The sequence below is a fragment of the Hydra vulgaris genome, chromosome 03 (assembly GCF_038396675.1).
Source record: "Hydra vulgaris chromosome 03, alternate assembly HydraT2T_AEP".
NCBI lineage: Eukaryota > Metazoa > Cnidaria > Hydrozoa > Anthoathecata > Hydridae > Hydra > Hydra vulgaris.
In genome coordinates, this window is record NC_088922.1 from 39,057,501 (window position 1) to 39,082,500 (window position 25,000).

Sequence of the window (25,000 nt, forward strand, 5' to 3'; positions counted from 1 at the left end):
AAAAAAGTTTTTAGAGCATGCAGGAACAGATACAGTAAAAGATTGAGACTTTGTTGAATGATGAGTCAAGCAAGAATGAGTTTTAGTTGATGGAACTAGAGATAATAGCTCCTTTGAGTAGCGACCATGATAGTATTTGTAGAAAAGAGAAAGAGATGCAACTTCATGACGATGGGAAAAAGGCTCAGGCTTAGCAAAAAGTCCAACTACATTTACAATGCGTTTTTGGACCTTGTCTAGAAGAGAAAGAGCATCATTAGAAGAGCCAGCCCAAATATAATAACAGTATTCCATACAGAGACAAATAAGGATGAATATATATGAATATATATTGCATATATATATATATATATATGCAATATATATATATATATATATATATATATATATATATATGCAATATATATATATATATGCAATATATATATATATGCAACATATATGTATATATATGCAACATATATGTATATATATATGCAATATATATATATATATATATATATATATATATATATATATATATATATATATATATATATATATATATATATATATTGCATACTTGAGTATAAATGAAAAAATCACTAATGATATCATACTGAAATAGTCATCTGTGAAGGTTTCAGTAGATACATCAACTGAAAGTTTCAGGGATTTTTGAAAATTGTGTTTTAAAAAAATTCTGACTAATCAAGAAAATTTTCCATATAAAGAGAAAAAAATAAATAATAAAAATAAACTTCTTTTTTTGCAATAAAAATTCTTCATAGATAGATACCGCTTGTAAGAACCAGACCCACAACTAATGTATGTAGTGAAATCCCATACATGGCTATTTCAGATGGATATTATGATTGTTTATTTCATGTATAAAAAGTGCCATTGTTAAATAAAATAAAAAAATTAATATTAAACACAATATTGATAAATTTTTGAAAGAAAACAACAAACAAGTAGAAAAAATAGTGCAAAAATAGTAATCATTGTTAAAAAAATAAGTAAAAAAATAGTAAAAAAAATCATAATTATTAATCGCAAATTAATAACTTTAACAGTATTGTAATAACAATAAATAGTATTGTAACTAAATTAAAAACCTGGTCAGGATGAAATTCAAGAAATGCATTAAATTTTTCTTCTCCTCTTAACAAAACTTCAAAAAAGTTATTATTCTCTTTGATATTTTCTTGGGCATCAGTTATTTTAAAGTCTTTAAACACTGATAAGTCAAAAATAATCTTTGCATTAGATTTGGCCTTAAAGAAATAAACAGTAAAAATACACAGCATTATTATAACATGTTTTTAAACATTAAAGGACATATATACAGGTAGAGGTGTTGATGGTAGCTAATAAATATGATTAAAAAAGAAATTTTTGAGATTTTTTATGGTATTTAGGTGGTCTTAAGAACAAACATATTTTTTCAAGTGTACCTGTACGTGTTTTGCATGATTAGCACTAAATTCGATTGCTCTACTTGTGTCTATACTTTTTTAATTTATCACCAAAAATATTTTTTGGAAACTTTAAATAATTGAAATAATCTTTCAAACTCAAACTTGATATGTAAAACACATATAAACCTGATATGTAAAACACATATAAACTTGATATGTAAAACACATATAAACTTGATATGTAAAACACATATAACCTTGATATGTAAAACACGTATAAACTTGATATGTAAAACACATATAAACTTGATATGTAAAACACATATAGTAATAAAATAATTTGATGTTTTTTAAAAAAAAGTTATATAGATGATAAACTTAAAAAAAATCTTATAAATACCAAATTAATTATTTCAAATGGTAACTTTGAAATAGAGCCTCCATAAACACCACTAAAATTAAACGATTTCTAAAAACAAAATTAAATAATTTATGGTAACTATATTGCTCACTTCTATAAAATTTAAATGTTACTTACAATTACAAAACTGAGTTTTTATTTATTTAAAATTAGAAAAACAAGATACCTGGCAGAATCAAACAGGAAGATATAAAACTCACCACTGATATATCAACACTGGGTGTATCAACCACTCCACTAAATCGTAACGATATTAGTTTTCCACTTAAAACATCTATCTCAAATAGTGTTTCAAACTTTTGAGGTGCAGTTGGCTTAAAACTAATCTAAAAAAACATTTTAACTTATGATTACTGTCTTTAATCCAATTTGTTGTTATTGACATGTTAAAAGCTACTTTGTTACCATTTATTGTCAAGTTGCTAAAAAATAATGTGTTTGCTATTATTCTTGAACTATTGAAAATTAAATATAACAATAAACAGCTCAACAGATTTTTTAATTATAAACTTATATATTAGCCAGTGTACAAATTTGGTATTTTGTGTTTAAAAACAAGTAAAAATTAATTTTATGGTTTTTTAATTGTTCTGGTTGCTACTGCCATTATTGACCAACTGGGGACCTACCTTGTTCTACCAAATGGGGACAAACCTTGAGCTCTAATAAATCTATGCGTTATTCAAAATAGATTCAAATTTATTTAAAGTTGAATTAATAAATTGTATAATTTAATTAAACTTTTTCTATTTAAAATTCTCATTAACAATTTTATGACTTAGATGCAAACTTTTGTTATAACATTCACAAAGTTATTTAACTTTATATTTTTATAAAATATTATAATATTAAATATACAACACTATTTTGTTATATTGTTAACAAAATAGTGTTGTATATATATATATATATATATATTTTTTCAATGTTATTCACCTCCCCAAGGCCAAGAACGCCAATGTCAAGGAGGCTACTTTAGTATAGTTACAACCCTCTCTCAACTCTTGAAACATGAAACTTGACAAACATGAAATTTGACAAACAAGGCTGCTGTGCAGACGTGGTGGGAATTGAACTCAGAACTTCTTGCTTATGAAGCGAGCGCTCTACCACTACACTGCTGATGGAGTTACAGTTGCATGTAGCTTGATTTAGCGTTTGAATTTTTAACAATAAAAATAATTTTTAACACAAATTTTATCAATTTTGCTACATCATTGCTTAAGGTATAATAAACTTTATAACAATTCATTTTTCCTTCATTTTAGTAGATTACCTTTTATTTGCTTAGGTTTCTTTGATAAAATCTAAATTTAAGGATGTAAAACCAAAGAAATCTCATTTATATTTAATTATACCTGAAGTTTAACAAAGCCTCCAACAGGAATCGCATTCTCTCTTGGATAAATCAGGATTCCCTCAAGTGGACTGGGATTTATAACCTTTTAAAACAAAACAAAATATATAGCAATACTCTAAGCAAACTCTTTACTGTATATAAATGTTCACATACTAGATTTATGGTTTAGCAGTAAAATGTGTAAAGCAATAGTATGATAAATTTGAATACAATAATTAACTTAAAGCAAAGTAAAATAAATTTGACAAAACAATAAATTTAGCAAACTTATTTGTGAGTGCTGTTATATTTTGTGTGAATGATTACATACTTATTAAAAACAAAATATAATTGGAAAGCCAGGAAAACTAGTTGAAAAGTCAAAAAATTAAACAAAAAGAAAAAAATATATGCCTAATATAAGTACAAACAAATTTTAAACAATTACCTACTTGAAAATAAGCATGATTTTTTCCATCATTTTTTAATAAAACTGACCGAGTTGTTGTTAAATTTAATGGAATATTACCAAACAGAAGACGACTTTCAACAAATGAACAAGAAGTGATACCCAACTAAAATAAATTTAACGTATTTAAGAAACCTAATATATTTAGAATATATATATATATATATGTATGTATGTATGTATGTATGTATGTATGTATGTATGTATGTATGTATGTATGTATGTATGTATGTATGTATGTATGCATGCATGTATATATATATATATATATATATATATATATAAAATTGCAAAAAATTGTTGACCTAGTTTCTTTGTTTTATGGTAAGACCTTTGTATCAAATTTTTTTTGCTGACCTTATGCTGACCTCTAAAAGATAGATGCCAGCAAATTATTACCAACTTCAGTTTTCCTAATTCTGAGGGTTGTATATATACATATATATATATATATATATATATATATATATATATATATATATATATATATATATATATATGTGCATACATATATATACATACATATGTATATATATATACATAAACATATATATATATATATATGTATATATATAGATACACACTTACACATATATATATATATATGTATACATATATATATATATATATATATATGTATATATATACATATACACACACACACACACACACATATATATATATATATATATATATATATATATATATATATATATATATATATATATATATATATATATACATATATGTTTAGAAACTAGAGAGAACTTAACACAAATGTTTAAACCTTAAACTGACAGAAATTAAAACAGTGTCTTTTCTGTGAACTTAATTAGACTAATCTAGTTTTCTTTTTGCAATGGTCACATAGAAAGATACAAGATACTTTTATAAGTGATCGAATAAGTAAAAAATATAAAAAGCAAAAAAAAACTTGGCCATTTAACTATGGGTAAGAATGTTATACTTCTTTTCCTCTTTACCTTATAACTTGAATATAACGCCTCAAAATCATGTTTGACCACTGTAAAAGGCAGGCTGCTCAAAAATTTGAATGTTGCACAATTCTGACTAACTGCTTGTTAAAAAAAGAGACCAGCAAAAAATAATTTGCCGAAGATGTGATCATCTGTATTGGAATTTGTAAAGAAAATTGTGCATTGTTGATGACAAACCTTATTTTACTTTGTCTCAGCACAATTAATGGCAATAATACTTTTTATTCAAGCAATGTTAAGCAAATTCCTGCACAGGTAAAATATAGAAAAACTGAAAAACTATATTAAAAAATGCTTGTCTGTTTGTACATTTCTGATAAACAGGTGCCAAAACCATACTTTGTCACATGCAGTCTTGCCGTTAACTACATGAGTTAGCTTGAAACAAAACACATTATAATACTTGAAAATTTCAGCATCTGAAGACAAAGAAGTTTTAATTATTTTAGAATATGGCTAGGTTATACAATCCGCTATAACTTTAATTTTAAAATAAAGTGATAAACTCCAACAATTAACTCCAAAAAACTGCGAAAAGCTAGTTTAGGTTGTTAGTTTAAAGCATGATGCCCTAATAGTCAAACTTAGTTGATAAAAAAAATGTCTTCTATATTTTTTTACCTCAGCAGAACATTTAAGATGCAACACATTACCATTCTCAACTTTACAAATAAATTCTTCATTAAAACTTGCAGAATATGAAGGATAAAATACAACCTCACACTCCATTGAGGAAAACGCATCAACAGTTCCTAGTTTCAAATAAAAAAGAATTTTTCAATAGATTATGTTAAAAAGATTAGGAATAGTTAACTTAGTAATTTTTAAACACTTAATGGAGTAATAAATAAAATAAAAATAATAACTCTTTTTTTTTAAATAAATTATAAAAAAAAGTAATACAAAATGACAACATTTTTTTTTAAATAGAAGTTAAAACTTATTTTACCTTTAGCTGGCATAATTTTAAAAAACGTTTCTTTAGAAGTACTTTCTATAAACCATGCAAACTTTGCTGGTATATTTTGATCATTTATAAGAGTAACAAGTTTTCGAAGACCTTAAAACATAAATTAGTTAAAAGAAAAATCAGTATATAAGTTTAACATATTCTGTAAAAAATAAGGTTAAAAGAAAATATCTCTACTGCAATAAAATCATAAATGATTTTTAGAGGAAAAATATTTGATTGCATCGATTGAGATTACCTGACTCAACTGGAGCTCCATTCACAGAAGTTAGATGAAGTTTATCAGTTGATAGTTTTAATTTTAATTTCACAATATTTGCTTGGACTAAAAAATGACTTTTATGATGACCATTGATAATATAATCAATACTCCTAAAAAAAGATTTGAGGCCGTAAAAATAATTTGCTTATTCATGCATACGTGCACACAATGCAAAAAAAAAAAATTAATAATAAAAAACACAAAAAGTATAGTAAGCATATAACAAAATATAAGAAAACAAAGAAATACTTTTCAAATAATCCTAGTTTTTGAGAATCCAAAACAAGTTCTACTTTAGATGTGTTGTTTGGTGGCACAAGTTGAGACAATGGTGAATTTAAACGCAGTTCTTTGCACTCCAACTAAAAGAAAGATTTAAAAAGTTTTTACTCATATTATTTTTAAAATTAAAACAATTAGTTGTAACAGCTACATGAAATGACATGTTTTCATGCAAAACTTATCTTTTGATAAAAAAATGTTATTTATATTAAAAAATTACTTGAAAATCAATCAGAATGATCTTTTCAGTGTTGTTTTTAACAATAATCTCTTTTGTTGAGGATGACAGTCGACATATATTTCCAAAATTCAGAATCATAGGTTCTACATATATATATATATATATATATATATATATATATATATATATATATATATATATATATATATATATATATATATATATATATATATTATATATATATATATATATATATATATATATATATATATATATATATATATATATATATATATATATATACAGCGGTGGCCAAAAGTTAAAGACCACTCATTTTTTTCAAAATTTATTTTTTACTTTAGTATAATTTTATTTTGGAAAAAGGTATCAAAAAAAGAAAAACATTTTTAGAAAGAAATTTTATTGCATTTTATATTTATTATAAAAGAATTTATAACTTTTTTACAAAATAATGTTAAAAAATTAAAAAACTGACTAGTAAAAAATATAAATGGGAAAAAAAATTGGACAAAATTTTAAGACCAGTTTCAAAAATATTTCAAAAAGCAATAAAAAAATAATTTAGAAACGTGTTGTTCCTCCATTTGTTTTCAAGCACTCTTGTACTCGTTCTGGGATTGAATTCATTAAAGTTTTGATTACTTCATCAGGCACATTTTTCAAATGATGAGAGATAGAAGATTTCAAATCTTCCAAATTGTAAAGTTGTTCTTTACCAAGCTTGTGATCGAGCCACGACCATAAATTCTCTATTGGATTCGAGTCTGGACAATTGGCAGGCCATGGAAGCACTTGAATTTTATTAGAATTGAACCAATCGCTAACAACATGCGGTTTATGACACGGCACATTATCTTGCTGGAAAATAAATCCATCTTGCAACTGCCATAAGTCAATGCTAGGAATAAGCGAGTTTTCCAAAATTTCGATGTACCTTTCTTTGTTGAGTCTACCATCGAATAAATGAAAAACGCCAACTCCACAGGCACTCATACAGGCCCAAATGCCTATTTAACCACTGCCTTGTTTTGTTCGTTTCAAAATGCATGATTCATCGAACCGTTTGCTTGGAAGTCTACGCAACATTATGCGACCTTTTCTGTTGTCTACCTCAACATTCATTTCATCACTAAAGATCACACGGCTCCACTGATCTGTTGACCAATTTTTATGTAGTTTGCACCACTTTTTCCTGGCAAATTTTTGTTTTTTATTTAAGAGTGGTTTTTTTGCAGCAGCACGCCATAAATAATTTAAATTGTGGAGGACCCTTCGCACAGTTCTAGGGCTTGCTTTCAGACCATTTGACAGTGTCAATTTCGTAGACAAGTCTGTAGATGATGCTTGTCTGTTTTCTTTCATTATTCTCACTAACGAGCGAACATCACGGTCATTTGAAATTTTATTGCGCCCAGCCCTATGACGATCATTAATTGACCGGGTCTCTTTGTATTGTTAAATTATGTTAATAATGCAAGAGTGAGACCTTCCGAGCTTTTCTGCTATTTGTCTGATCTATAGCCTTCTTCTTTTAATACAAGAGCCGCGTATCTGTCTTTTTCTTCGATCTTAGCACGCATTTTTGCAATATTTTTATATCCTTATTGCAATTCAAAAAAATAAATGTTTATTTGATATCGAAACTCAGGTTTCGACATTTTATTTTATAGCCAACGTAATAAGCAATTAAGACAGTTAAAAAAAATAATGGATTATTATTTTTAATAAGTGCAAATTAAAGATTTGAAAGTGGTCGTTAAATTTTGTCCAATTTATTTAAAGAAGATTTATAAGTACTCATCAGTTTTTTAATAAGTTAAAAGTTATTTAATTAGAATTAGATTAAAAAAATTATACCACTTTAATCCGTATGTTTTAATTAACAAGATATTAAAAAAAAAATTTAATATGTTCATTAGAATCTTCTTAATTTTAATTTAAAGATTAAGAAACCAACTAAAAAATGAGTGGTTTTTAATTTTTGGCCACCGCTGTGTATATATATATATATATATATATATATATATATATATATATATATATATATATATATATATATATATATATATATATATATATATATATATATATATATATATATATATATATATATATATATATATATATATAGTATCTTTCAAAGTGATGAAAATAATAAAACTTTAATAAAAATAATCAACTTTAAAATTTTTTAAATGCTTTGATAGCCATTGCACGAACCACTATTTATAAGCCGTTTGGATCTTAGCACCCATCTAATTAATATTTAGAATACTTGCGTGAAATGTGTTGATTACTTACAATGAATTTGATTATATTTAGAATCAATAAATTTACAATCAATAATAATTTTTTTCTTATGTTTTCACAAATTCAATAATACTGTAAATTAGTCAATCATTAATTATAAAGTATATTGACGAAGAGATGCAACACCAGGCATCTCTATACTAACTAATGTGTAGGGCTAATTGTCAACGAGACAAGATGCCCATCATGATAGGAAACTTTTGACTAAGTTGACCGAGTAAGTGTCAATTGCTTCCTGTGGTAGCATATTCCAGGACGGTGTGACACGATTAGTAAAAAAGTGATGTCACTCTTCGCAATCGCTGACAATTTGTCTGTGTAGCTGTTTATTGTGACTCCTCCTGTAATATACGTTGTTAGAGATCCTTTGAGGAACAAAAAAGTTAACATGATCAGTTTTATTTTTAATTTTAAACTGTTCAATAAGATCTCCTCTAGCTCTTCTCTCTTCCAGTGTTGTCACTCTAAATATATTTAAGCGTTGCTCATATGGGAGATGTTTGATTGAGGAAACTTTTGTCGCTCTGCGCTGAACTCTTTCAAGCATATTGATATCCTTTTTTAGGTGAGGAGACCATGCTTGAATAGCGAATTCCAGGTGTGGGCGCACATATGTGATGTAAAGCGTTCGCCAGAGATAAATGCTTCTGCTTCGGAATACTTCTTTTAGTAGGCCCAATTTTTAATAGGCTACTGAGACTGCAGACTCTACCTGGGCACGGACTTTGAGGTCATTTGATATTAGAATACCTAGATCTCGTTTAGTTTCAGTTTCCTCCAGGTTTCGACGAGTGTCTTCTGTGTATAAAAAGTTTAAAAAATTGGTATAAAAAGTTTAAAAAACATGTGGAAATAGATTTTAATAATGGACTAACGATCCGTATAATACGGGTCATGGTAAGTCTAATTCACACTGACCATTTCTTCACTTTTTTTTATATAGTCCTTTTATTTCAATAATTTTCAGTAAGTGGTAGAAATTAAAAATCTTTAAAATCTTTGTTTTGAGTAAGCAACTAATGCTCAACAACTATTATAAAATTGTAAACTTAAAAAAAAAAATGGGTATGAGCTTAATAATTTTTTTCTTTATTAAGACTTAATTTATGTTTCCTAATTTTTTAATTTCTTAATTCTTAAGAAATTTCTTAATTCTGAAGAAACTTAATTCAAGTTTCTATCAAATTGTTTTTCCAGATCATCTGCAACTTATTAAGACCCTCATCGAATTAACTTATTTTAAAGAAAATAAAATTTTGAATATTTTTTCCTACAAGAAAGTTGTCTCCTTAATGTGTGTTAAACACGCAGACTTAACTAATTACCTAAGCTCATTAATAACATAAGTATCTCTATCATGACACATGCAACTAGGGTAGGGGGAAGCGGGGAGAAGTGGGACGTAGGAGAAGTGGGATAGCCTGAAATTTCTAATTAGGAGTGGTGCTTAAATACTGTTATTTAATGTAAACAATTAGATTTCTTCCCCTCTATTTAGCAGAAGTTGCTTTGTTTCCCAGCGTGCGCTAGAAGCCCTTATTTTGAAATGTACCTTAAAAAAGTGTTTACATTGGGGTGAAGTGGGACAGAAAAAAGAAATATTTATACCCTGTTTCTCCCCACCGCCATTTAATTATTTCAATTGGTGAAAGCTCTCAAACATTTTTATGTCGATTAGGTGATTTTATGATTTTATCAGTTTCTATTTAATAATTTGTGTTAAAATGTTGTTTTAAATTTATTTGTCCCACTTCTACTCACACTTATCCCACTTTACCCCAATGGTAGGGTTTCTCTAAAAGCAAAAATTTATATACTTAGTTATAATTGGCTAGAAACCTAAGGGGATTGAATCGGTGCCTAAAAATAAGGTATGTTCATAAAAACTTGTTTGGTTCAGTTTATACATCACATAAAAAAGACTGCAATATCCTAAAAAAAAATTTACGTGTCCACTTCTCCCCACTCTCCCCTACAGATACATATAGAAAATAAATACTACTACCCAAGATATAAAATTGATATACCTATTCTAATATTATGCAGCTCCTTAGGTGTCAAAACTTCTGTATATTCAAGAGCTGCAGATCTATTTGTCTAAATAAAAAGCTCCTGTAATAAAAAAATATACTTAAAATAATTCCCAATAAAATAAAAAAGGGTTCATATAAATAGTTACAGAAAATTTTTTGTAATAAAAATTCTTATTTATAGTTTAAATACCAAAATAACAATCAAATACCATTGAGTTAAAAACACTTGTATGGTTCACAACTTTTTCTGCACCTGAAATCATCCATTTTCAATGAAAAATATAACTATTCAGTCAATATAACAGAAAATTAATAGAACTAACTTTAAAAAAAAATTTATAGTTTATAAATAAAAATACTGACATTTAACAAACCTCCAGTGTTATTCTTGTTTACTTTTTTGTCCGTAAAAATATTTTTCTTTATTTTATGGCTTTTTTTACAAGTGTTTTGCAAAGTTTTACTAGATTGATGCTCTCCATCGATTACAACATCAATCAAACTAGAACCCAAGCTAGTTGCATTAAGCGGTTTTGGAAACTTTTGATATAATCCTATCCCAGTGCAACAAAACAAATATGTTTTATTAACAATCTTTTTATAAAGAATCTGTTGACAGTCAGTAATTTCACATTCAAATCCAATAATGTCTAACAAAAACTTTTTTCTTTGATTCCCCATTTGCTTTGGTATAAAATAAAACACCATTTCTTGAGTACCATTTATATCAATATCCCCACATGAAGGTTCAATATTAAAATGTGCAGATGACTTTATAGAAAAATTTGCAGAAAGATGCGGAGAGTTATTATTCAATGTGATAACAACTTTTGAAGTATTCCCAATATAACACTTATCAAAGTTTATAAATTGTGATGGAAAAATTGATAAGCTCACTGGTAATGCTGTTCCAGTCATTGCTAATTCAACATTCAAATCTATAAAATATTCTTTTAAAGATATTTCTTTTTCATAAATATAAATTAGTAATACTATAAAATTAATAAATAAACATTTTTTTTATATTACTATTTTATTTAAATTTAAAAACAGATTTTGTAATGAATCTTATAAAACTAACTTTCCATAGGATTTTGAAGAACACCAACACTTGAAATTCTTATAAACATAGCAAAGTCTTCTCTTGATGGAATCCTCATTATGCTCTTCCACCCTTTCAAAGGTTGCATGTATTTTGGACTAAATTTGAAATACAGTTTTCTTTTTTGAAAAGGATCGAGTTTTCCTTCACAAGGTGAGACGGAAAAAAATGCAGATTTTTCATGGCGCCAATTTTCGCCAAAATTGTCAACAAACGAACAAATAGTTTTTTTTGTTATGTCAACACCCTAATATTTGAAAGAAAATTTTGTTAAATTTCAATCTAAAAAAAAATCTTTAAATGGTAGATCATCTTATTGGTATGTAATACTATCTGTAATATTTGAAGGTATTCATGACATTAATATTTGAAGGTATCAAATCTACCCTATGCCTCTGGAAGTACCTTACTCAGAGTGGGTTACTTCTAGAGTGTGGTACTACAAAGCTTTCAAATTAAGTTTTGAAAAAGTCTAATTAACTAGAGCTCAAAAAAAACATCTTATTTTTTAACAGGCTTTTAACATTTAACTAAGGTCAGCATAATCATTTTATAAACTAATAGATACAATATCACATGATAAAAATCTTTCATATTAAACTTTATTTATTAGATATGATAAAATAAAAGTTTTACAGTTTAATATAAAAGATAGTATTATATACTACTTTTTATATTAAATTGTGTTTGTTAAATTCAATTTAATCATTCATAGCATACATTAAAACCTTTAATTTTGGAGATTAATTGTTTTTATAAGCTTTACACTTAACTGACATCAATGATCCATGAAAGATTTTTAGAAGACAACATTCTGGTATGTGGGAAAATGACAGTTGTTATCCAATACCCCTTCCCTTATTAAGATTATTACCTTGCAAAATTATTTTAGTATAAAGTAGAGTACAAGGATATAGATTGTGTCTTATATGTTGATACTTTTGTACAATAATTTTTTAGCTAACTTGCTGCTGTATTTTTAACATTAAACTTATAATAATACAAAAAAAACTGTTTTACAGTTAAAATAATTTTTAGGCACCATGATTATTAAAGTTATGTTTAATAATAACAGCAAAATTTATACATTGTTATTGTCACAAATATTTTTTGTTTGTTTTAAGTCTTTTAATAATGTTTTTACTCATGAAAATATTATTATTAGCGTGAATTGTGAAAACTGATGCTATTTTTTTCAAAATTCAGAATGATTAAAATAATTCTGAATAATTTTAAAAACATTCCAGTCTATTAATTTGCATTTTTGAGAACTTTTAAAAAACAATCATATTTAAATAAATTACTCAATTAAATTTAATGCTTTTTACATCAGGTGTAACTGATTTTTTCTTCTTTAAACACAAAGAGTCATTAAGAGCTGTATTTTACCACAAACAGAAACAAAATGACTTGAAACTTAAATTTTCTTTAAAAAAGCAATGATGCTTTACTTAATCAGTACAAAAGCTCAAAAAGTTTATAGATTTCTGCATATTTTTGTAAAATACATAACTTGTTTTACCATTTCCTCACCATCACAAGGACCAATAACTGCAACAAACTTCGATTCTTGAGGAGAGTTATTATACAACCAAAGTGTTTGAACTACATCTGTACCATAATAAACATAACCAAATCTCAAGCAATCTATAATTTTATCATCGTACGATAACAACTGTAGTGATCGAAGCACAATATTTGCTTTTATCAAAAGAACTTGATGATTAGTTTGAGATTCTAATTCTACTCTATAAAAAATAATATATATTTATTTGAATTACTAATATCTGAATTACTACAATTATAAAAAACTATAAAATTAAAAAATATAGTAGCCAATCTGTAATAGCCAATCTGTGATAAAAGTCTTCTAACAAACAAAAAATCTAATAAATTCTGATGCCATTTTTACCTTATTCTTTTAGAAAAAGAAGAAAAAAACCTTATTGGTTGTAATAACTCACAATGTTTACAAAGTCTACATTAGGTTGATTGATTAACAAGTAAACTTGTAAAGTCTACATTAGGTTGATTGATTAACAAGTAAACTTGTAAAGTCTACATTAGGTTGATTGATTAACAAGTAAACTTGTAAGATGTCTAGCAATTAAAAACCCTAGTTGTTAAAAAAAGTAACTAAGAATTTGAGTTTAATATTTATTGATATCTTATAAAAAAACCTTTAATTTTTACTTTAAACTGAAAAACACTTCTAGCAAAGAAAATACTATCAGAAACAAGTCAGAAAAAAATAATGTAGCATAGTTTTAATGAACTTGGCGTATATAATTATTATATAGTGTATATAATTATACTGTATTACTATATACACAAATACGAGTGATTAAAATTTTCTGTATTAGTAGTTGCTAGTCGGTATGTGAGTGCTTGTACTGTGTAGGTACTTTTTCTTTTATATATATATATATATATATATATATATATATATATATATATATATATATATATATATATATATATATATATATATATATATATATATATATATATATATATGTATATATATATACATATATATGTATATATATATGTATATATATATATATATATATATATGTATATATATATATATGTATATATATGTATATATATGTATATATATGTATATATATATATATGTATATATATATAAATATATGTATATTTTTTTGTTTTTGTTTTTTTGTTATTCACCTCCTCAAGGCCAAGAAAGCCACTACAGATGAGGAGGCTACTTAATAGTGGTTATAACCCTCTCTCAACTCTATAACTCCGAAACACGAACCTCGACGAACAAGGCCGCTGCGCGGAGAAACAAGTTGACCGCGGTACTACCAGAGACGTGGTGGAGATTGAACTCGGAACCTCTCGCTTATGAAGCGAGCGCTTTACCACAACACCACTACCGTATTATATATATATATATATATATATATATATATATATATATATATATATATATATATATATATATATATATACATATACATATATATATATATACATATATATATATATACATATATATATATATATATATATATATATATATATATATATATGTGTGTGGAAAAAAAGTACTGATCCAGCAACATGAACTTGTTGTTATGAAGTGATGTAGCAAGTGTTTTTTTTCCAAGTGAGATTTTTAACAATACAAATGTCAAAAAAATTGAACATCATCTGTATAACATGCCAATTATTTACATTTAATTTTTTTTTCAATAAGTCAATTGAAAAAAAAATTAAATGTAAATAGTAATAATAGTAAAATATCACAAAAATTTTGATGGTCACAATGTTTTTTGAAAATTGGAGTCAACCTTCCTAATCATGTTTGTGAATGCATAAGTTGCCAAAGCATTCAAAATAACAACTTTGAAGACTTTTTTTCAACTTTTAAACTCTTTCATTTTTATAAAAATATAAATGTTAGACAGACTTGGTCATTCTAGCTACCATCATGGTTTTCTAGGACTGTTTCAATATAAGGTAAGTTAATTGACACATTGTATAAAAAAATTATGCTTTTAAAAAAGAATGGAAAAATGTTTTTTAATTATTAATGACCAACATATTAATTACCATATTGACCAGAGTTACTGTAAACAAAGTTTCCGTTAAAACCAGGCAAAAATAAATAAACTGTAAAAAACTAGGCAATAAAATTTCAAGCAATAGAACTTTATAAGTAAGAATTTTAATGCAGTACCATGTTTTCTTAAATTTTTAATGGAAGAACTTTTTAAGCTATATAATTCTTAGTTTTTATTTAGAGAGAGAGAATATAATTCTTGCTTTTAAAATAAACTTGAATTTTTTTGATAGTGTTATTTCTTTTTATTTAAATTAAATATCAGCATTTTCTTATACTTTTAACTTCTATTCTTTAAATTTTAAACATTTAAATTTTATAGCGTAAATGGGTTCACAAAGATTTTTTTTCCAATGAAAAGAAGTGAATGAGAAGAGGTCGATAAAGAAGATGAATACTCATTATATTTGTTAGTAAAAAATTTTCTCACTTTTATCCAGATATGAAGTTTGAAAAACAAATAGTTTTGGCCCTATTTAGTCTTGTTATGAGGCCCACGGAGATCTTTGACTATCTAATTTAGACAGTCTTTGCAAGATTGTTTCCTTTTTTTATCATTCCAATTGTGATACAATTTTTTCTTTTTTTAATATGGTGACTCTAATGATAGCTTGCTTGAGCAACAACCATTGTAGTATTTGTTAAAAAGATGATGCAACCTTAAAATAATAGGACAGAAGCTCAATATTAACAACATTTACAATGTATTTTTGGACCATAAACAAGAGAGAATGCTTCATTATAAAAATCAGCCCAAATATGACAACAGTATTCCATGCAAGATATTCACAGAAGTAAAGAATGGAACCAGGAGACAGTAAATGGCAATCAGAATAAAGAGAGACAACCTTCATATGATATTGAATGTTTCTTTACAAACATTGTACTTAAAGAGACCATCAACATAATAACTGGTTTATTCTTTTAAGACAATACTTACTTAAAACAATTTTCTAAAATTTTGAATTCTGGTTCTCATTTTTTTATTTGATGGAAAATATTTCATCAAAAAAATGATGTTGCAATGGTAATCTTTTAGCGTCCATCTTAGAAATTGAGTTGACACAGAAAAATCAGGTCCACTTCAAATTTAGATTTCTCTAAAACCATATATGCTTTTTATTCCAATTTTTATTTTTATTAAATGTGTTTACATCAATTAGGGTTTCAACTTAATTCTAAAGTTTGGCAAGAGATTGAATTTTATAGTGGATTGATGCTATCATTTTGCAGATTTTTTTTTATTTTCACCATATTGTGGCATTAATGGACTTTTTTTGCAAGTCTTTTTTATTTTTCGTTTCTCCACTTGTATTACAAAGAACTCCATTTAACTATTGTCCAAAAAACTTCAACCATACGGTCTTCAAGACAATACGGAGGATTCGCATCTTTAGGAAAAATTTTCACATTATTATCTTTGCACCACTGTAGTGTACCACCAACTTTTTTAGAATAGTGAGAAGCAGCAAGATTTGGCCAAAAAAGACACTGGTATTTGTGTTTTTTAATAAATGGCAGGTCTTTTTTGTAGGTATTCTTTGATGTAGTATGTATGTATGGTTAAAATTTGATAGAAAAGTCTGTGAAGCCTTAGAGATCAAAAACATCAATGTTCTCCAATGTACGGTGGTATAAATTTAGACAATGGACAATACGTTAAAACAAACTTTTGGACTTTATTTTTTTAATATTTACAACGAAGAAACCATTATAAAGGTGACACCAAACTTTTTAAAAAATTTTTTGGTGTTATTACTGGTCACAACTTTTGTACTTATATTATATGCTGATGATGCCGGTACCTATAATCCGGCAAAAATTTCAAATAATTTTTTAGTATTAAGAGAATTCGTATTATCTGGTGTTTCAAAGTAGTTTATATATATATACTCTTGTACAAAATGTCAACATTTAAATCATATATATCCATGTATCGTAGTCGAAATGGACTTTTATCGTAAAAAAAGTCTCTTTTAACAACAATTTTGCAACATAAGCAATCAAGCTACAATTTAATGTCATCTAAAAGTTAAAACAATTAAAATAATGCAAAAGTAAATTAAGTTTAATCATTTTTTAAAAAACCTCAAAAATAATGACTAGAAAATTTTTTTAATTAATGTTTTTTTGTTTTGTTTTGTTTTTTCTATATTTTTTAAAACATGTGCGAAGTGTTGCTACATCAACTATATTATAGCCTGCTGCTACAAGGTCCTCAACATCGACTGAGGGTTTGGTTTGTGCAAGCAATCTATCATTTAAGAAAAAAAAACTTTTTCTGGTCTGGTTTATTAGCATTCTTTTTAAAACTATATATAACACTAAAATATTTTTAGAGGTGCCCTAAGACCCTTGAACATTTATAGGGTCCCTAATATATGTAAAAAAAGTTCTTCAAAAGCAGGTCAACCTGGTACTCAAAAAAAGTGAAATTTTGAAAACAATAACTTTAGTATAAAAACTTACATTTTAAATTTAAATTTTTTTTTCATAAATACTTTTGATTTTAAACTAAATATATTTCAAAGATGTTTTTTTCCCTTAACATGTGTTTTAAAAAACAAATATGATTTTTAAAACTTTTACATAATTTTACTTTTTTTGAGTTCCAGGTTGGCCTACTTTTGAAGAACTTTTTTTACATATATATTAGGGACTCTTTAAATGTTCAATTATTTGGCAATTATTCATTTAAAATCATTAAAATAAAAACCGTTATAAAATTCAAAATTGTGTTGCAACAAGATCAAATGACAGTTTTCAAGTCAAACGGGAATTTATTTAATGGGTATTGAAATGCGATAGTAAAAAAAAAGAGGTCGGCAACTGCTTTAAAATACTTGGTGGGTGATTAGAACTGGCATGGATATAGTTTAACAAACTTTTAGGGATATGGTAAGCTGCAATCACTAAGATTTAATGTAATATCAAGATAATTTGCTTTTTTTATGTTGCATTTAAGAGAAATATTAAGGCTATAATATTTCAGCCTTAACACTTCTATTCAAACAAAAACAGAAAACTAAAACAGAAACACTGTCAAAATAAGTTACAGCTGCATGCCAAATATCTGTACTATTATCAAGTCACACAACCAACACATTTTGCGCAATAAAAATACCAAAAAATGTTAGAAACTGCATCTGTATAACTAGAACTAAGTGTCCTTTAAAAATCAATGTCTAACTAAAAATATAAGTTATAAGGTTACTCTGACACCACCTAACGTTAATCATGCTGAGAAATCTTATATTGGTATAAGCGAAAACTACTTCAAGATCAGGGTTGAGAACCACAGAAAATCTTTTAACTTTGTCAGGTATAAAAGCATTCTGGGGAAATTTGAAAACCTTAAGAAGCAGGTATTAAACCGATAATCAAGTAAAGTATAATATAAAAATGACTAATAATTAAAAAATAACCCATCCTGAGAAAGATGTAATCTTTGCATAAAAGAGAAATATTCTATTTCAACATAAAATCAAGAACCCTTGTTAAACAAAAAAAGTGAAAAGGATTTGGGATGTAGGCACGGTAAAAATTTTTATTATCGCATTGTGATACCAATTAGTATTTTAAGTCATATTTTTTTTATTTAAATATTTTAATATATTTTGACCTATTTTATAAATATCGATCACTCTTAAACTGACAAAGAGCTGTATTATATCCAAAGACATTCCGAGAGGGGGGCATAGGGGGTGTCTAGTCCCCTACTAAATTTACTAGTCGGCATATTGGACACCGGAGTCGGCAAAATTGGATCTATAGAAGGCAGTCGGCAAATGTCAGCTAATGAGGACGTTTTTTTGTTATAGATCTTAGTTGGCAAAAAAGTTATTTGACTTTAGTTGGCAAAAAAAAAGGTAGGTCCCCGCCGCCCTTTCTTTAAAATCTCTTCGAGACAACCCTGATTATATCTAACAGAATACAATACAATTCTATACTTATATATATATATATATATATATATATATATATATATATATATATATATATATATATATATATATATATATATATATATATATATATATATATATATATAATTAGGATATTCACATTCTTTTAGCCATGTGAATATCCGGATAATATTATAGAAAAAAATTTTCAAAAACTCCAAGGACCAGCTCCCCTAAACCAATGAAAATCTTTTGCTTAATCACAACTATTTATAGCAACTTGAATTGTCGACCTTTTATAACTGAAACTTATCTTTTACTGAATTTATCTTTAAATGAAAGAGTAAAGGAGATTTTTTCAAATATCCAGCCAGTAATTGCATTTAAACAACCACCCAATCTGTTAAGAATACTGACCTCTGCAAAATTTCAGTTAATTGATAAAGAAATAGGATTATTTAAATGTAAAGATAACCATTTTAAAATATGCAAATTCTACCTTCAAGAAGTTAAAACATTTACAACATCAAATGGTTCCATATGGAACATAAAGAGTCATATAACTTGCAATAGTAAAAAATGTAATATACTATTAAAACGTTTATTTTGCAATAAGAGTATATAATGGAAAAATTAATAGTTTAAGACTTCGTACAAATGGACATATTTCTAGTTTTAGAACCGAACAATCAACAGATAGATTTGATAACCATGTCTATAATTGCCACCGCGCACATAATACAATTATATAACCTTTCTTCAAACTTTTTGGAACTTAAAAATGAAAAGAATTTAATTTCCTATGAAAAACATCTCCACAAACAAAAACATGACACTTTTAACTGACATTTCCTGTTTAAAATCAAATAAAAAAATTTGATTATAGTAGTTATAAAGATTAAACAATAGATAATTATCATTTCATGTTTAAAAATAGAAAAATATTATTTTGATAACAAAAGTAGCACTACTGATGATTTTTTGAAAGGCCTTGAGTGCTAAAAAATATTAAACTTAAATTTAGTGTATCTTCATTACAATTACTTAATAGTAACAATAAAAGAAATATTTCATACGCAGTGTTTATTTGTTTCACAACTACTTTATTTATATTGGTTATTAACACATTTCAAATTATATATATATATATATATATATATATATATATATATATATATATATATATATATATATATATATATATACATATATATATATATATATATATATATATATATATATATATATATATATATATATATATATATATATATATATATATATATATATATATATATATATATATATATATATATATATATATATAGGCCTAATGTAATTGTTTACAAGAAAGAAAAAAAGAATATTACATTACATCTTCATTAACCATACCAATACTTTTACAGATCAACTCAATCTAAATAAAAAAATAATTATGTAAAACAAACTCATCATATAACATGCTTTAATGTGATATCAGTAAATAACATATAGGATTATTTCAAAGAAAAATATCATATAAAAGTAAATGACAAATTTAAGGTATTAGTTTTGTAGTTTTTTTAATAAATTTTCAACTTTCTAATTATTAATACCCTTTTTAAGATACCATATTTATGTTGCAAATACACTATACCTGTATTACAAAAATGCAGACATACATAAATGCAACACAACAATTTTCTTAATTAGATAATTAAATGATTTGCATACTATACCAATTTTGATTGTTTGCAATACATTATGCAACTTCAACTTATTTTTCCTAATTTGTTTATGTTTAATTCCTAATTTTTTGTTTTACAATGTTATTTTCTATAAAATGCTTGCAATTTTTTTACCTATATGCACAATTTTACTTCTTTTACAAATACCACTTCTATAAGATCTTCTATAATAAAACTGACTAGTTTTATCAGTTTTATTATTTGTTTACCTTCCTTTATTATACCAGGGATATAATCCTTTTTATATCCAAGAGTCAGGGTCGGGGTAAAATGTGTATTCTTATTTGGTAAAAATGGGTAAATTTGGTGTATTTGTATTCATATTGTATTTGATAAAAAAAATTTCTTAAATATTTATATTTGTGTTTGATTGGAATGCATGTGCAGTTCCATAAACTAAGTTAACCAGTGTATTTTTAGGAAATACCAAAGGGTTTGCTGTTTTTTTATTTTATTTTCAATACTAAAGTAAATTAAAAATCTGTTTTTAAGGGATATTTGTTAAAAGGCTTGTTTTTATTTTTTTATATAGTAGACTATTTTATTGGTCTTGAAAAAATCTTTATGTTTTTTTCTTTAAAAAAAAAATATTTGTTTTTGTATTTGAAAAATGTTAATTGAATATATTTGTATTTAAATCTGTATTTGAAAATTTTGAAATTAAAGTATTTGTATTTGTTTTTGATCAAACATATTTGACCTCAACCCTGCCAAGAGCATATACAAAAATACTGATAAGGCAGTGGACACTACATATTTCTCCTAAGGACATTTATAATTGGTCAAAAGTAAGAAATCTATTAGGTAAAAAAGTAATAAATCTATTATTATCAAAAATTCATCTATTACATTGGCATAGATGTAAATCTGTGTTACATTGTTTCCTGCCTAGGATGATGAATGCTGGATCTTCTTGACTCTTCTCATATGTTTTCGCTTGTGCCTCCTTGGCAATGCAACTCTTCTTATTATCTTCTAATGAGGGTACAGCTCTAAAACTCAGTTAAATAGTTCTGAGGTCGACTGGTAATAAGGTTTCCCAAACTCTATGGTAGCTCTCAGAGAAGCTGATTCCATCAACAGCTGCAAAATTTCAGAGTATTAACAGTGCCATGTTGTGCACGGACGGTGTCCCTATTAATTCTTTTGATGCGCATTGTTGAGGAGCCCTATGTTACGACTTAGGATTAACTAACAGGACAGAGACAATTGCATAGCTTATTGCTTAGGAGACGGTGCTTTATCTATGAATGAGTCAAGTTCTCTTTAAACTTAAATTATGCCAAAAGTAACCCAAAATATTAAACACAATAAACCATCCCCAGCACCTAACTGTTTTAATATATTTTTTACTAATATTTGTAGTCTGCGAAGCAACCTTCTATCAGTTGAAACTTACCTATTGCAAAATTCACCAGACTTGTTTGCTGTTAGTTGACTCATTTAAATTCTGCTATTCCTTCTTCTGATCTCAATGTTGATGGGTACTATCCTTTGATTCACAAAGACTCCAATAGCTTGGAATCCTTTGACCATTCTTTTGTGTGCTTTCACTTAGCACCTCTTCACACTTTCACAATTCCCTTGGTTTTTTATCGTTCTCCTTCTTTCCAAGACTGCACTCTTTTAGATGTAATTTCTGATCAAATTGACCATGCTCTATCTCCTTATCGCTCTGCTATATATTATTGTAATAGGTAACTTTAATGCTCACCACACTGAATGGTTTGGCTCTAACGCCAAAGACCCTGCTGTCAGTAAAGCCTATAATTTCTGCATTTCTCAATCTCTTAATCACTTGGTCAACTTTGTGACTCGTTTTCCTGACAACCCTAATCATTTACCTTCACCCCTTGATTTATGTCTGGTCTCTGATCCTAGCTTGTCTTCAGTTTCTCTTTTTTCTCCTTTAGGTGGTTCTGATCATGCAACAGTCTTTTTAAATCTTTCATCTCGTACTTCCCTATTGGACTCATCATATCATCGTACAACTTGCTACTACTCTAAAGCTGACTGGGATTCTTTTCATGATTTTCTTGATGCCGGTTTTTGGGCTGATGTCTTTTTCCTCTCAGCTGAAATATGTGCCTCCAAAATAACCTCCTGGATTCATGCAGGAGTGGAAGCTTTTATTCCTATCTTGTTGGTTCCAAGTCAAACCTCATTTTCCTCTATGGTTTTCACCCTCTTGTGCAGCTGCTATATCTAATCATAATTATTTTTTTCATCTTTTTCAAAAGAACAACTCTCTTAAGAACAAATAGCTATTCATTATTGCAAAAAATCAATGTAAAAATATATGTCAGATGCTAAGCTCCATTATTCGCAGTTTAATAAATCCTGTATCTAATCTCAGAAGTTAGGCTCTAAAGGCTTTCAGAAATCTTCAACAGCATTGTTAATAAAGGTAGGTCTAACATTCCATCTTTCATTCATGGGACTGATCTTATTACCTCTTCCAAGAATTAGTCAGAACTGCTTGCAAAGACATTTTCTGCTAATTCGATGACAAATCTTATAGCCATTCTCCTCCTTTCAATCCAAATAAACAGGTTAACCCATTGTTAGACATTCAAATCACTCCAGCTTTCATAGCTAAAGTCATATCTTGATTAAACTCTTCTACGGCTTGTGGTCCAGATAACATTCCTGTCATAGTCTTGCAAAATTGTTCTCCAGAACTCTCTTCAATTCTGTCTAAGCTATGTAATAAGTGCTTGACTGAATCTTATTTTCCTGCTCGTTGGAAAACAGCATCTGTTGTTCCAATTTTCAAAAACTTTGGTAAACATTCTGACCCTTCCAATTATTGTCCGATTAGTCTTCTTTCTGTTATTAACAAGGTCTTTGAGCCTTTGATCAACAAATTTCTAACATCCCATTTTGAGTAAACAACTTACTGTCAAACAATCAATACGGTTTTCGTTCCACTCACTCTACAGCTGACTTGCTAACTGCTGTGAGTGAAAGATTTTATCATGCATTAGATGGAGGTGGAGAGGCTAGGGCTATTGCTCTTGACATATATAAGGCTTTCGAAAAAGTTTGGCATGCTGGTCTTCTCCAAAAGCTTGTTTCACATAGTGTATCTGGGAAAGTTTTTGAGATTATCAAATCGTTTCTTTCTAACTGCTTTTTAACTTCTGGGGTACCTTGAGGTTCTATCCTTGGTCCTGTTTTATTTCTTACCTACATTAATGATCTTCCTGACAATTTTACATATAAAGTAGCTCTTTTTGCTGATGACTCAACTTTATACTTCTGTCCTGACAAAATGTCTTCTCTTTTCAATCGCTTAGAACAGGCAGCCGATCTTGAATCTGACCTCACTTCTGTAACAGATCGGGGCTCACAGTGGGTTGTGAATTTTAACTCTAACAAAACTCAGTTATTTACTCCAAACAACTATCACAGTTATGTCAACATTCCTATAATAATAAATGACAACCCTCTCACTGAGTCCTCTTCATTACGTCTTTTTGGATTATCGTTTACTACTGATCTTTCATAGAAACCATATATACAATCAATTGCTAAAATAGCACAAGGTTGCTTCTCTTTATCATGCTTACCCTTTTCTCTTTCCTGATTCCATTGTCTACCTCTACAAATCTCTTATTTATCCCTGTCTGGAAAACTGTTATCATATTTGGGTTGGTTCTTCTAATGATGCTCTTTCTTTTTTAAACAAGGTCCAAAAATAGATTGTAAATGTAGTCGGACCCACTCTATCTGCTAAGGTTGAGGTTCTTTCCCATCAGTGTAAAGTCTTTTCTACAAATACCATCATGATCGCTGCTCAAAGGAGCTATTATCTCTAGTTCCATCAACTAAAACTCATTCTTGCTCGACTAATCATTCAACAAAGTCTCATTCTTTTACTATCTCTCCCTGCATGCTCTAAAAACTTTTATTGGTCTAGTTTTTTTCCCCGCACTTCAACCCTTTGGAACTCTCTCCCATTTTCATGTTTTCTTGACTCATA

At 27.1% G+C, this 25,000-nt stretch overlaps 1 protein-coding gene across 1 annotated transcript in view; it reads right to left on the reverse strand.

The window, feature by feature from the left end:
- The window catches only part of LOC100210504 (cilia- and flagella-associated protein 47), a 96,877-nt gene that overhangs the window by 56,007 nt on the left and 15,870 nt on the right, over positions 1 to 25,000 (reverse strand). The window contains exons 4-19 of the mRNA XM_065793158.1: positions 20,659 to 20,705; positions 13,311 to 13,536; positions 11,768 to 12,035; positions 11,061 to 11,624; positions 10,896 to 10,939; positions 10,681 to 10,750; positions 6,362 to 6,465; positions 6,109 to 6,221; positions 5,836 to 5,969; positions 5,577 to 5,687; positions 5,249 to 5,379; positions 3,613 to 3,735; positions 3,180 to 3,263; positions 2,022 to 2,147; positions 1,801 to 1,869; positions 1,098 to 1,256 (exon numbers count right to left, since the gene is read on the reverse strand). Coding sequence (XP_065649230.1) covers positions 1,098 to 1,256; positions 1,801 to 1,869; positions 2,022 to 2,147; positions 3,180 to 3,263; positions 3,613 to 3,735; positions 5,249 to 5,379; positions 5,577 to 5,687; positions 5,836 to 5,969; positions 6,109 to 6,221; positions 6,362 to 6,465; positions 10,681 to 10,750; positions 10,896 to 10,939; positions 11,061 to 11,624; positions 11,768 to 12,035; positions 13,311 to 13,536; positions 20,659 to 20,705 — 2,373 coding nt within the window. The remainder of the gene's footprint in view (positions 1 to 1,097; positions 1,257 to 1,800; positions 1,870 to 2,021; positions 2,148 to 3,179; positions 3,264 to 3,612; positions 3,736 to 5,248; positions 5,380 to 5,576; positions 5,688 to 5,835; positions 5,970 to 6,108; positions 6,222 to 6,361; positions 6,466 to 10,680; positions 10,751 to 10,895; positions 10,940 to 11,060; positions 11,625 to 11,767; positions 12,036 to 13,310; positions 13,537 to 20,658; positions 20,706 to 25,000) is intronic.